Raw genomic sequence first — 14,070 nt, forward strand, 5'->3', positions numbered from 1 at the left:
GCCGCCGGTTTTGGCTTGGCGGGTGTTGGGGAGGGTACCTCCCCTTTTTTCACTACCGCCTTGGCCACAGGTGCCGGCACCTCCGGTTTGGGGGCTGATTTTCCCCCACCGGCAACACGGGCCCAGCTGCGGCCGTCAACAGTCGCGGGCTTTTTAATGCCCTTGACCTTATTGACTTGCTCCTTATAATAGGGGCAACCCCGGTAATTAGCCGGATGAGGCCCCTTGCAGTTAACGCATGAGGCTGGTTCCTCACGCGGCTTAACGCATGTGGCAGTGTCGTGGTCCCCACCACACTTGACACATTGCTGGGCCCTCTGGCAGTAATTGGACGAGTGTCCAAATTTTTGGCATCTGTGGCACTGGGGTGGCCCCCCTCGTGACACAAACGCAGTCACTGCGACCTTGCAGTAAAAAATACTGCCAAGGTCATAAATGGTCCGGGCCGAAGGGGTCCTCTTAAGGGCCACTAGGCAGGTCGGGGTTTCCCGACCGTCCCTTGTGAGGAGCTTCTTAACCGAAACCACCTCATAGCCAAGGGAGGTCAGTTCCTCCGGGGCAGCCCCATAGGGGATTCCCCGTATAACCACCTTCAGCTCCCTGTCCTTCGGGAGCTGAAAGGAGTGAAAGGCGATTCCCTTCGAGTGCAGAAAACTCTGCACCGCCCGGTAATCCGCCTCGCTGCCCAGCTGCAGCCTTATCGAGAGCCCGGTGCTTTTAGCCACCAGGCGCCCCCCGATCCGCGACTTAATGTCGCGCGCTAATGCTGGCCACTCCTTCGGGCAGTCCAGCATTATTGGCGGGATTTTCTCCCGCCTGACGGTAGCAGGCTGTGATGGGGCCCCATCATCAGCCTGCGGGTTGGCGGCTGCTGCAGCCCGCTACGGGCTCCGTCTCCATAGGAGGCGCGGAGTCCCGGCGTTTCTGGCGCTTCCTAGCGCCAGACCCGCTTTCCTCTCCACCGACGGACAGTTCCGGGGTGGGAGAACGGGGTGGGGCAGGCCTTACTTTTCCTTCCATTGAGGAAAAATAAAGAATAAAATTTAAAAATTAAAATTAAACTTAATTAAACACTTCTTAATGTACACTTGCTGCAAAATAAAATCACTGACAAGAAAAATCAAAACAAGATATAACCTGTAGACCTAAATAGGTACAGATTATATCAAACAATTTAAAATAAAATTATTTTAAAATCAGCACAATAGTCCTATAATAATAGGCTATTAACTTAATGTGTTCGTAATGACTACAAGAGTTCACTTTTTGCGTAAAATAGAATGTCGATTAACCAATAAAACTTCATAACAAATTCTGTAGAGAATTTTATTCTGAGAAAATTTATGTAAGCAATCGATAAAATTCAAATACTAGTTTGAGAAATTTATCAGTTAAAAGCAAAACAAAAAGATTCAGCTAATACAGAAAAATCAGAATGCCTATTTAATACAGGTGTTTTATGTATAAATCAACTGATGTGGAAGGAAAAAATCGATTGATTTCAAAAGGGAAATGTTAGTTGATTTCAACTAGTTGGCGTTAATGACTAAATGAATTTGAAGTTTAATTTTAATATGATCATGTTTTTTCATACAGTATATATGTCTTGTAGAACATTAGGGCTGTTTAAATTGTGATTATTTTTATCTGAATTCAATTTGTGTTGTAAAAAACTAAAATTTAGTTGTGTTTCATTTAATGACTTAGATCGATAATACAAATACAATTTACAAATATGGATTCTTCTATGGAAATGCGCTATAGCTTCAGTCGCATAATATTGACATAAGTATCCTAAAAGCAGTGTTTACGTGAGGCGTTGAAGTATTTACTTAACACAGTTGAAGTATTTAAAAATTTATACAAGATTGTATTTCTTCTAATGATAATATTTCATCTCCTCATATACTTGAACATGAATGAAATTGGAATTGTTCTTCCAAATACTGTAACAAGTCTGTGAGGAATGTGTAGGCAGTTTCATATTCTTAATTGATTTTCAGTACTAGAATATTTCACAAATGATTTTCAGAAAATGGGTATGCTGTGTTTAATAGATATTCGTGTAATTAGTTCATTCATATTAAAATCTTCTTACAGAACAAATTACATAGAATTTTTATAGATGCATTTTTCTTTACTAGAAAATGTTCCTCCTGTCAAACAAACGGACATGTATTTTCAACGTAACAAACCCACATTCTACTCATCTTGTACCACAATTTTTAAATGAGTATTTTGTTGGAAAATGGATCGGCCTTGGAGGACCTATTGATCAGAACAGTGATAGAAAAAAAAACTTTTTTAATGTTTCTCTAAGTGTGATACCATTTCTTGAATTGCTTACTTGCGTATATTACAGATCTGAAAATACAATTTTTCTATCGCCCTTAGTTTTTTAAATAAATTACGCTTCAAAAAAAAATTAAGGGAAAATATAGTTAAAATCTGTAAAATTTATAATTTTGCATGGCCATAGGATGATTTTGCTGATGCTTTTCTTTTGTAAATAGCCTTAGGCACATCCCAAATTAATGTCCAACAGTAATCGGCTAGCATGATGGTATTTCATTTCCCTTTATAGCGGCTTTCCATCATTGAAATGTCTTTTTGGAAATGTTCAACGTGTTTGTCACTTATGTCTTCGAGGTTGCCCGCGAAAAAATCTGGATGTGAGTGGAGGAAATGTATTTTCAAAGACATATTACATCTTTATGAAATAGGAAGTTGGTTAACAATATCGTGTTAATTGCCAAATTTTTGTTTGCCGAGAAAAGTTTTGCAAACGTCTTTAAATGAAGCCCAAGCTGCACTTTCGACATTATTTAACATTGAGTTAAACACATCATCTTTGACCAACTTTCTTAGTTGAGCACCATCAAATATATTCCCTCTTTAATTTTTCCTTCACGTACATTCAGAAATTTCTGCCTGATGTACAAAATTCCAGGACCATCCTTCTTCACTGCTGTTATAAAATTTTTCATTAGTTCTAGCTTAATATGGAGAGGGGGTAAAAATATTTTTTTGGGTTCTACTAAGGGCTAATGAATAATATTTTTCCCATTTGGAGTTAAGTTGTCTCGTTTCTTCCACTCTTTGGTAACATAATGTTTATCCCTAGCTCGGCTGTCCCATTTGCAAAGAAAACACATGTACTTAGTATAGTCTAACTTAGCACACTTAAAAAAATAGCTATAACTTTCAAATCACCACATATGTTTCAGCTTTGTTTTATTAATTTATTTTTTCAAGAACGTCTTTCATCACATCATATGTCTCTTTTAAATTAATACCATAAGTGATTGGTATCGAAGGATATTTGTTACAGTTATGTACTAGAACCACTTTTAAACTATACTTGGTCGAATCTATGAAAAGGCATCAGTCCTCAGGTTTATGAACTTGTCCTAAGTGCAACATAAGCTCATCAATATTTGTGCAATAAACCAAATTATTTTCATCAATAAAGTTCTGAGAAAATTCTTTTTGTCGGCTTTGAAAGCCCAAAATTTTTGTATTTTTTAAAGTAAATTCCAACCTTGCAGTCTTGATCCTAACAGTTCAGTTTGAATTTTTAATAAATTGAAATCCCTAACCAAGCCATTTAATTTTATTATATAAGATTTGGCTAATTGGAAGGTAATTCAAAATTAAAATGATTGTTGCCTAATTCCTCATAATTACCAGTTTTACACTGAAAGTAAAAATTATATACTTTTTTATTTAATGCTCTAATGTTTTTACTATTTGATTTTACAGTAAACTCACCATATACATAATAAAAGGCATCTACATCATTTACATAATTTTGAGGCATTACGACACTGGACTGTTAACAAATTTAAGACAGCAATAAGACTGAACAAAATTAATTCATTCTTAAATCCAGTGCTTAATACAAACAACACATCCGTGTTTTCAGGTACATGTTTTGATCTGCATAAACACGATTAATCTTGTCCATGAAAGCTCACTTTTCATCATTAGATATGATGTCATATGTGACTACGAAAGTGTATTTGGAGTGTCGCTTTATATGGAAGTGAAACTTGGACAATCGGAATATCTGAGAAGAAAAGATTAGAAGCTTTTGAAATGTGGTGCTATAGGAGAATGTTAAAAATCAGATGGGTGGATAAAGTGGCAAATGAAGAGGTATTGCGGCAAATAGATGAAGAAAGAAGCATTTGGAAAAATATAGTTAAAAGAAGAGACAGACTTATAGGCCACATACTAAGGCATCCTGGAATAGTCGCTTTAATATTGGAAGGACAGGTAGAAGGGAAAAATTGTGTAGGCAGGCCATGTTTGGAATATGTAAAATAAATTGTAAGGGATGTAGGATGTAGAGGGTATACTGAAATGAAACGACTAGCACTAGATAGAGAATCTTGGAGAGCTGTATCAAACCAGTCAAATGACTGAAGACAAAAAAAATTTGTGACTATGATCTGATTTAATTTCTTGTTTAGTATTGTTTATTTATAGCTTACAAATTATGTTAACAAAGTTAAACAATAAAAAATGAGCTAACAAAATACAATATAGGAATGTAAAATGCTAACAATACGTTGAAAAATGAAAAAAAAAAATACTTTAATTAAACTTTTCAAAAATAGGTGGGTGGTGGAAAGATTTTGAGTTCATAATTGTTTTCAGCATCAAAAAACAAATTAAAATCATGTATTGCATGTTAGGAAACAAAAATTATGTTCATCAGTGAATTGGAATTGAAGTTTATGAATTTGATAGATGTTTTGAAATGAGATTTTCAGAAACTAGTTACGAAGCAAAAAGATTTTAATGATGGAATTTGTTATTATTCATTAAAAAATAAAGTAAAGTATTAGTTTGTTTTATTTTTAACTTCATCCTCATCATAAATCAATTAAATTTTTACAAGCATTGTTATTAATAATTTTTATTTTTGTTTATTATTTAGAATAATTAAAAAATTTCTGCCACATTTTTCTTTGATTAAAGTCAAATTTTTTAAACTAATGTATGCATCTTATTGACCTGATCTTATTTAAATTTTCTCAAAATTAAATTCTTTACAATCTTTGTTCCAAAATTTTATTTGTTAATCAACAATTTAGGAAAATTATTTTATACCAAACCTAAAAATGTGTTTTTTTATATGAACTATTTTACAAAACCTTTCTCAAAATATATTAACAGACCGATAATACAAATATGGTTTGCAAATATGGAATTTGTTATTGGAAATGCTATAGCTAGGAAAATACATTTCGGAGAACATTTTTAAAAAAAGTCAATTAACATCGACAAACAAACTAATTTTTTTCTGTAAGTTATGTGCAGAAAATTTAGTACAGAGCAAACATCAGGTTTAAGTCTTAAGGCAGCTATCTAAAAATAAAGCATTTTCATATGTATAAATATGCATTTTTTTTAAAGGAATTATATTGCCCATATTATAATATTACCTCTGGAATGTTTCTTTTCAGTCTCCAGCAGAAATCTGCAACCATACTTGGGCTTTGATTTCCCTGAAAGCATGTTTCTATCATTAATGGAACATCATCTAACTTGGTGGAAGTGTCACTGAGCTCATCGCTTCCATCACTGTGGCTAGATGGAAAAAATCCAAATGTGAATGCATTATGTGTATTTTTGGAGATATATTGCATTCCAGTTTTTTATTTTATTTTATTTTTTCAAGGAATTCACTCGCCAATTCTACAGTTATCAGTCTTCTTTTTTCTCAGGAATGATTTAACAATATTTTGAAATATCTGTGTTGCTTTCTCAGATTCATTCAAATTCCAAAGTGTTCATTAGCTTATGTGTAAGTCTGTTATGTTAGATCTAAGAAATAATCCCTTTATTTTTGTCCCATTGATCCTGGGAAACATGCTTATGAGATATGAGAGACCTTGGCCTTACCACCCATTTCTTTAATAAAATTTTTCTTTAGACCAAGTTTTCTTTGTAACTGGGAAAGAAAAACATTTTTCAGATTCACAAGAGATTGACATTTTTGTGCCCGGCTGTGAGTGCTTCTTTCTCTCCAGCAAGTTTAATGTAGTAGTTTTCCTCTCTGCTGTCCCACTGATAAGAAATAACACTTATTTAGAAAAACCAAGCTGCATTCTTAATAAAATGGCTGTAATTTTTAGATTTCCCCAAATGTGCCAAGAATATTTTTTCGTACTGTAGCATTGTCAGTAAAAATTTCATGTTATACATCTCCTTCCTTGGGAAATCTTAATCTTCTTCTTCATTACTAAATCACTATTACTTTTTTCATCAATATTTTCTTCTAAACTCCATGTTTCTGGCAGAATTCAAACTGTCAATTCTTCACTGTGTGGACTAGTTCTTGTTATGCAAAAGATTTCTTGAATTTACTTGTGATATCTTTGATTTTTGTGATATAAAAATAGTAGTCCTCTCTCCGTATAATAAGAAGAGCAGAATAGGTATATGTTGCAGTTTCCCATTTAGCAAGGTGCTTAATACACAAGAATTACAGTAGATATGAAGGGTCCAAACATTGTCCTCATAAACTATTTTACACCCAAAATAGAGATAATATATGATTATTTTAACTGAAGGATTTCTTTGAGAAGTTAATTTATCACATACACAGCGAAAATGTTAAGGATGATTTATACTAGGAGGCATATTTATAAAGATTACTAAGAATACACAAAAACCAATATGCATGAAATCTAACAAAAACCTTATTTTCTGTATCAGAAAATAAGAATAAAACAAAAGACCAAGCTTTTGCTGGTGTTCATGTAAACCAAAACTCATTCTTTGGTTTGGGTTATTCCACAGGATTGAAATGACTATATTGATTATGATGTCGTTTACAAAAATATTAACTAAAACATTACTATAATAAAGTTATTTTTTTCTAGAAGGAATGAATCATAGTAAACAGTTAGTATTGATGTCATTTTATGATGTAATACCATATTAGTCATACTGGTCACTCCAAATTATACCACTCTTAGTGATTTATAAGTATGGTTTATAAAAAATATCTTCAGATATTCATATTTCATTATTTATAAACATTGATTCAATAAATCTTTACAAGTACTTAATTTTAGTAGAGAAAATATATTGTTTAAAAAGTTTTTCACTTTTTACACGAGATAACAGTACTTACGATAATCTGTAGTAGTCACTTATGGGTTTTGGTTTGTGTTTCTCAATGTTTCATGACCCTGGGACCCCAAAAAACAAAAAAAAAGTAGAGGGGTTTAATGTTTGTACATATGTACAAACATTAAGTGTGTTTGAAATTTAATAACTTTTGACTGAATAAACCAATTTTATTTTGTACAGACTCTTGTATGTGGGGAAGTTCTTTGGTAAAATTTCAGGGTCAGTATCTCGAGAGACAGGATAGATATTTTTTTTGGAGTGAGTTTTCTCAAAATTTTGCTAACATTCCCACTTTATTAAACTCAGTATATGCAAGCATGCTTATCTTACCATTAAAAAAAAAAAAATTGCCCAAATTTGCCCCTTTCCTAATAATTTAAAAAGCTATAAATTTATTGCATATTTTTTATATCTTTCTTGGCATAGTAGTAGTGCAAATGACCAAAAAAAAATTCTTCAGGACAATATTGTGGGGGGGATCAGAGGTTTAATTAAAAACATGGATTTTTTAATACTTTTTTTTTTGGTGTATCTAAATTTTTAATATTACTAAAATTTAAACTTTACTTTGTTAAAAGAGTAAATTTATATCCTTTTCATTATAATATTACAACAAAATTCATCCCTCATCCCCAAAAAATAAATTTTAGGTAAAGTTTTTCATTTATCATCATTTTTCAACTCTACAAGAATAAATTACTAATGTCAGTAAGGTATTACAACTTTGTTGTCAGCTTTTTTATTTACTGTTTTCTTTTCATAAAGCATAGCAAAATTATAAAGTACAAAATATGACATCATTATGTCGATAAGGCGAAATTAAATTTTACATCTTAAAGGGAAAAGTTCAGTTGTGATGAAATGAAAACAGAAAAAAAATTAGGATTTAGTTATTTAAACTTTATGCACTCACACCACCTAAATCAACAGCTGTTCAATGTGTGTGCATTGCTACATCATTACCTATGATGATTTCAGTTAAGGTAGTGAGTTATGTGCTGATTCAAAGTTAGTGACAATATTTTGGAGCCGTAACCAATTTTGGACATTATTGTTAGCAAATAAGTTCTTATAAACAAAGTCGAGAAACAGTTTGTTTTTAAGTTGTAGCTAGCAAAATAGTTAATTTTCTCTTAACTTCTTCTTAAAGATGAAATTGGAGATAAAAAAAAATAGCTTTAGGTATGTTGTAAGTTAACTATAAAATTGCCAATAAACAAATTCAAATATGTGAAGAATTAATTCTGAGAAAATTGTTGTAAATAAAGTCAGAAATAAATACAAGTTTTATGAACTGGACTTATTTCAAAATGAAGGAAATTAAAATCTGGCAGATAAAATTACCATTTTAAACCGAACAAAAATCTTTGCTAAGGATAAATTGTCAAAACAAATTTAACTACTGTTCTCAAAATACATAAGGTCTGTAAATATAGTAATGAGACTGGTTCAAAAATACTTTTTGTTTACAATTCAATTATACATGGACTCTCACCTTTGTTTCCTTGGGAAGTTACGCAACGCTTCAAATGGTTTTCCCTTTCTTCATAGCAGTGTTGGAACTCAGAAATCAGAATATCCTTCAGATGGTCAGTTTCTTTTTTTTAAAGTGTTCTTTGAGGGGTTTTTTTAAAGTTAGGAACAAGAATAAGTTGCAGGGACTCAAGTCAGGCGAATAAGGTGGTTGAGGAACTGCAGGAATGTATTTCTTTGCCAAAAACTCATTAATTGAGAGTGCCGTTTGACAAGGTGCATTGTCATGATGCAGCATCCAGTTGTCTTTGATGGCTGGTCTCATGCGGGCACCTCTTTTCTGCAGTCTTTTAAAAATTTCTCTAAACATTGATTTTGCAGTTGGTCCTGTAGGCAAAAACTCCTAATAGACAATGCCACTATTATCGAAGAAACAAATTAGCATGGTTTTTATTTTTGATTTGCTCATTTTCACTTTTTGGGACATGTTAAGTTTGAATTGTGCAACTCACTCCTTGCTCTGGTGTTTCTGGGTCGTACTCATATATCCAAGATTCATCACCAGTAATAACACTTTTTTTAGAAAATTAGGATCAGTTTCAATTCGCCCAAGAATGCACACACTTCTACCCTGTTTTTCTGTTCAACAGTGAAGTTTTTGGGATCAATTTTGCACAAACATTTTTGGAGCAAAATGTTTGCTCCAAAACAAAACTGTGGTGGTATGATTCAAATTCAATTGTTATGCAATCATTCTGACAGTTAATCGCTGGTTGTACCATATCAAGTCTATGATTTGCTCAAATTGTCATCACTTTTTGACGTTAACAGTCTTCCAGAGCATGGATTGTCCGTAACTGATTCCTTAGTATCTGAAAATGCTTTAAACCACCTAAAAACTTGTGCTTGTGATAGAGCATCATCTCCACATGCCCTTTTCAGTTTGAAAAACGTTTGGTAGCATTCTCGCAGAGTTTAACACAAAACTTGATTGCACAATGTTCCTCATAATTAGTATCATTCATTTTTGTAACGCACAACAAAAACTTGTTTCATGAAAAGTTGGTTTTCATCTCGCATGGCAACAGTAAACTAAAAATATTAACACAATATAAATCAGCTGTTCATATAACCATATGTTTACTAGTAACTTTACAGTGTTGTCACTTTGGCCGCTGTCTCATTACTTTATTTACAGACCTTGTATAAGAGAATAAAGAGTAAAAGTTAAAAAACGAGAAATTATATTAACAATAACTTTATACTTAAAATTATTTATTCCTAAAATATTTATGATTAAAGGATTTACAGTAAAAGTAGTTGTTTGATGTGGTTGGTTTTTTTTTAATGAATTCAGCATTTGGCATGGGAAATGCAAGCTACTTGAGAACATCCTGTGGCATCAGAACTGTTTAATAGTTGCTGCAGTTTATGTGATGCAACATCTTGTGTTCCAATTCATATAGAATTAACATGAATGTGAAGTTGAATTCATTCAACCTCAAAGGAAATAGTCAGTTGCTAGAAATCAGGAGATTATGGGGCCCATTTCAGTGTTCCATTTTGACTGATCTATCATCTAAAATATTTATTTAAATATTGCCTCACATTGTAAGAGCAGCGAGTCAAGGCACTATCGTGGATAAAGTGGAAAAAGTTTCTTTATACTTGCAATTAATTGGATTTGGATTACCTTATAAAAATTTTAAGCAAGTAGATTGTTGTAAGAAATATAAATATAAAAAAAAGCTTTTAGCTTTTCAAAGCTTTATCAGTAACAAAAAGGACTGATAAGATTGTCACTAAGAAAAACAAAATGTTGGCAGAAATATGTTCTGGTCAATCTTGTGAGTTTTTCCGAATAGGAAATGTATGAAAAATTCAGTGACTCATAACCACTTGTGAAAATATTTGTGCCCAGTGCACAAAACTAAATTGTGGGTCATATGTTACTGCAAACCTACTAAAGAAATTAATTTAGTTTGGTTTTATAATTCATTATTTTTATTTTATTTTAGCATTACAAAGTATTTCTTTTCTACTGATGTATTTACATCAGTTTTCTCAAAATAAAATTGCTATCAATTTTCTTTGAAGTTTGGCAATTCAAAAAGTTAATGTACACAGAGTAAACTTAAAATGGTACTTTTTTCAGCTTTGCAACAGTATTTTCAGAAACAACTAGAGGAACATTTCTGATACTGGTTATTCAATTTCTTAGGTCAAAGAACATTAAAGACCAAGAAATTTGGGTCCTAAAAATTTTATTATGGCTTCACTTAACCCTTAGAGCAGAAATTAAGGCAAAATTTTTTATTGGTAAATCGAAAACAAATCATTTGTGAACATATGTTTATAGCAACTTTTTGCTAACATTAATGTCCCAAATCCCCTTGTTAAGCATTGCCATGCATTTTTGACTCTTATAATAGATTAATCTTGGATAATTAAAATTAATACCATTAAGCATTAAGAATTAATTTTGATCATAGATAACTTGAAGTGTCATGGATTAGAGTACAGGAGTATTAATTTTTTTGTAACTTCATTTGTGATCTTTTTGTATTGTGGTATAGCATTTTTAAGGATGCATTTAAAGAAAAAAGGCTGTCTTTTTTTCAGTCCCATAAAACAAAAGGTTTATGGTCTTATGACACATAGTGTAGTTTCAATTTCAGAATTTAAGGTATTCATCAAATATTCGAACAAAAAAAAAAAACAAATTCAATAAAAATTTCACATTAATAAAATAATTTATAAAAAAAAAGTATTAATTTTCCAAATTTAAAAACTTATTTTCTTATCAGTTTTTTCTTCTAAAAAGAGAATAATTGTTCACCAAAAAAAAACAGATCAGAATCCCTAATTTGTGTAGACAATTAAACCACGTATGTGTAAACAATTTAGGCATCAGAATGCTTAAATTGTGTAGCTATTTCTTCCACTTTTATTTGAACAAAAATTGTTTAATAAAAATAGATCTACTTTTTAGTGGAGGAATTTCGTATCCTTATATTTTAATTTACTGATTAAAAATGTAAGGTAATAAATAATATGAGAAAATAGACAAATTTAATTTTGTTGTAATTTTTGCACTGACTGTAGCTGTAGAAAAAAGGGTTTTGTAATAATTTTGTAACTTGATTATATCCTTTTTTACTACCTTGTATGAAGTAAAGGGAAGTATTGTGTTTGCGAAAAATTTTGGTTTTCAGATTTCAACAGACATATCCATTTTGACCATCCCTGAATCCATTTTGACTAGTTTTGGTGTGACTTTGTATGTATGTATGTATCTTGCATAACTCAAAAATGATTAGCTGTAGGATGTTGAAAATTCGAATTTAGGAGTGTTGTAACATCTAGTTGTACACCTCCCATTTTGATTGCAATCGACTGAACCAAAAATGTCCAAAAAAAATCCAAAATCCAAAAAAATTTGGATTTTGGAGTTTTTCTTAACTAGTAATAAACTCTCATTGAGAGCTTTTCAACAATATATCTTAAATTGCAATTATTTTCATTGTTCCAGAGTCACAGCCGAATGAAATTGTAATTAATGAAATATTTGTGGATCTTTGAATGGGAAGTAACATCGTTCGAATCAGTCTTCCATCTCCTCTTTTTTAATTTAAATATATTGTTAACCCGTGATTGTAAAAAAAATATCACAAGTTATTAATGAAATAAAATTTTAAGTACTTTTCATTTTAAAAAAGATGTGCATATGTAATTTAATAGGCATACAAGGAAGTCATGTGATCCCCACATCAGATTTTTTAATATTAAATAAACATTTATGCAATATATATATATATATATATATATATATATATATAGGAAAAATAAAGTATTTTTTATCATTGATACCCAGGTACATCCCGAGGTATAACAAAGAGCTTGATGCTGTTCAATCAGTAGTTCGGAAGGCGATCGGCCGAATCGGGCCTCCTGGTGGAGGATCTGCAGAAGGGCCTCCTTCATATTACAACACTGACTCCTATACAGCAAACAGGCATTTTCTTATTGGTTTTATACCATCAATATTATTATTCTTATTATCACTGTCATCATCATCATCATCACAAACACCACAAATATGGTGTGAAACGTCAATTGTATCATTAGTATTACTATTATTATTAATATGCAGTATTAATACTTTAAAAAGCTACAATTGCTATGCTTTTATTGTCATACATGATTCTAATTTCCTGGAAAATAAAATTTATTTTTCTATACCAATATATTTTTAATTTCATCATTTATGAGATAATTTTGTTTTAAAATAAAAAATTAGGACTTGCAGAAATTTATTTTACTTTCTTATAACAATCTTTTCCATTAATGACAATTTATTTTCCTGCATTGTTTATTCTACTTTTTATTGTAGCCAATTAAAAGCATAACAGTTGTAGTTGTCATTTTTACTTGTGTTATACTGAAATATGATGCTTACCATACACTTAAATGAGCTCATGTACTACTCATGTTAAATAATGTTATTACTGATGTGTTTATTTTTGTATTTATTCTAGCCCAGGAATAAAAGAAAAATTAAATGTTTTTTTATTAATTACAATAGTTCCTTTTTAGTCTGTTCTTTATGTAATCATTAAAACTTATGAACATTTATGTAGAAAAAAAGAGAAAACAAACTTAAAACTAAAATGCATAATTATACATTTCTATTTTATGTATAAAATTTCCTTTCATATGTAATTATGTGTAAATGTATAATAATTAAAATTTTTATTACATATAATTTTAAAAAGTAGTATTATATATTGTATATAAAAACGTTTTAAAAGTTAATTTTTTATGTTAATAATTAATTACTTGAATTTAATCTTAAGTTATTTTATTTGTACTTTTTTTTGTTTGTATAAATATACATTGTTTGTATATAAATACATTTTGTGGTTTAATCTTTTTCTTCTTCGTCAGATTGAGAAGTTAAAGATGTAGTATTTGAATCCATGAAGAAACTAATTCCATAATTTTAGATGACAATTATGAACTGACTTTTGCTGGACTCGACAAATTTGTTTTGAATCAGTTGACGTATTTAATTGGAAGTTGATTTTGCTATACGTCTCAAAACTTTACAGTTATTACACCATCAGTTTGTATTGGCATTATTTCTTATATGGTTTTGTTTTGAAATTAAAAATGGTTAATTTTGTAAAATCTTACATAATTAGGCTTGTTCCATTAATGCAACATAATATAAAAATTACTTGATTAAATATGTTAATGCTGTTACTTTCTTCTTTTAAACAAATATCTGTTGTTGATGCTTTATATTCAGCATTTGATAATAGTTATATCTACTGAAATTTGATAATGAAAGTATATAGCTTATATTTTTCTCATTGTTAAAAATTGTTTGTCATTTAATCCTTGTAGTAAAATATGTTTCTTTGTATATTTCTTGTTCATGTATGG

The 14,070-nt window shown here is 30.9% G+C and overlaps 1 protein-coding gene across 6 annotated transcripts in view; it reads left to right on the forward strand.

Moving 5' to 3' along the window:
- Positions 1–13,292, forward strand: part of LOC142323033 (uncharacterized) — a 57,210-nt gene extending 43,918 nt beyond the window's left edge. For 3 of the 6 annotated variants that reach the window (XR_012756005.1, XM_075362126.1, XM_075362127.1), the window contains exon 4: positions 12,497–13,292. Coding sequence is in view for 2 of the 6 variants with exons in the window: in XM_075362126.1 (XP_075218241.1) it covers positions 12,497–12,878 (382 nt within the window). In the remaining 4 variants the exon portion in view is untranslated. Of the gene's footprint in view, positions 1–12,154; positions 12,409–12,496 lie in introns of those variants that run through there. The other 3 variants (XR_012756003.1, XR_012756004.1, XR_012756006.1) reach the window with 2 other exon arrangements.
- Positions 13,293–14,070: the final 778 nt, after the last annotated feature.

This window comes from Lycorma delicatula, chromosome 4 (genome assembly GCF_047948215.1).
Source record: "Lycorma delicatula isolate Av1 chromosome 4, ASM4794821v1, whole genome shotgun sequence".
Lineage (NCBI taxonomy): Eukaryota > Metazoa > Arthropoda > Insecta > Hemiptera > Fulgoridae > Lycorma > Lycorma delicatula.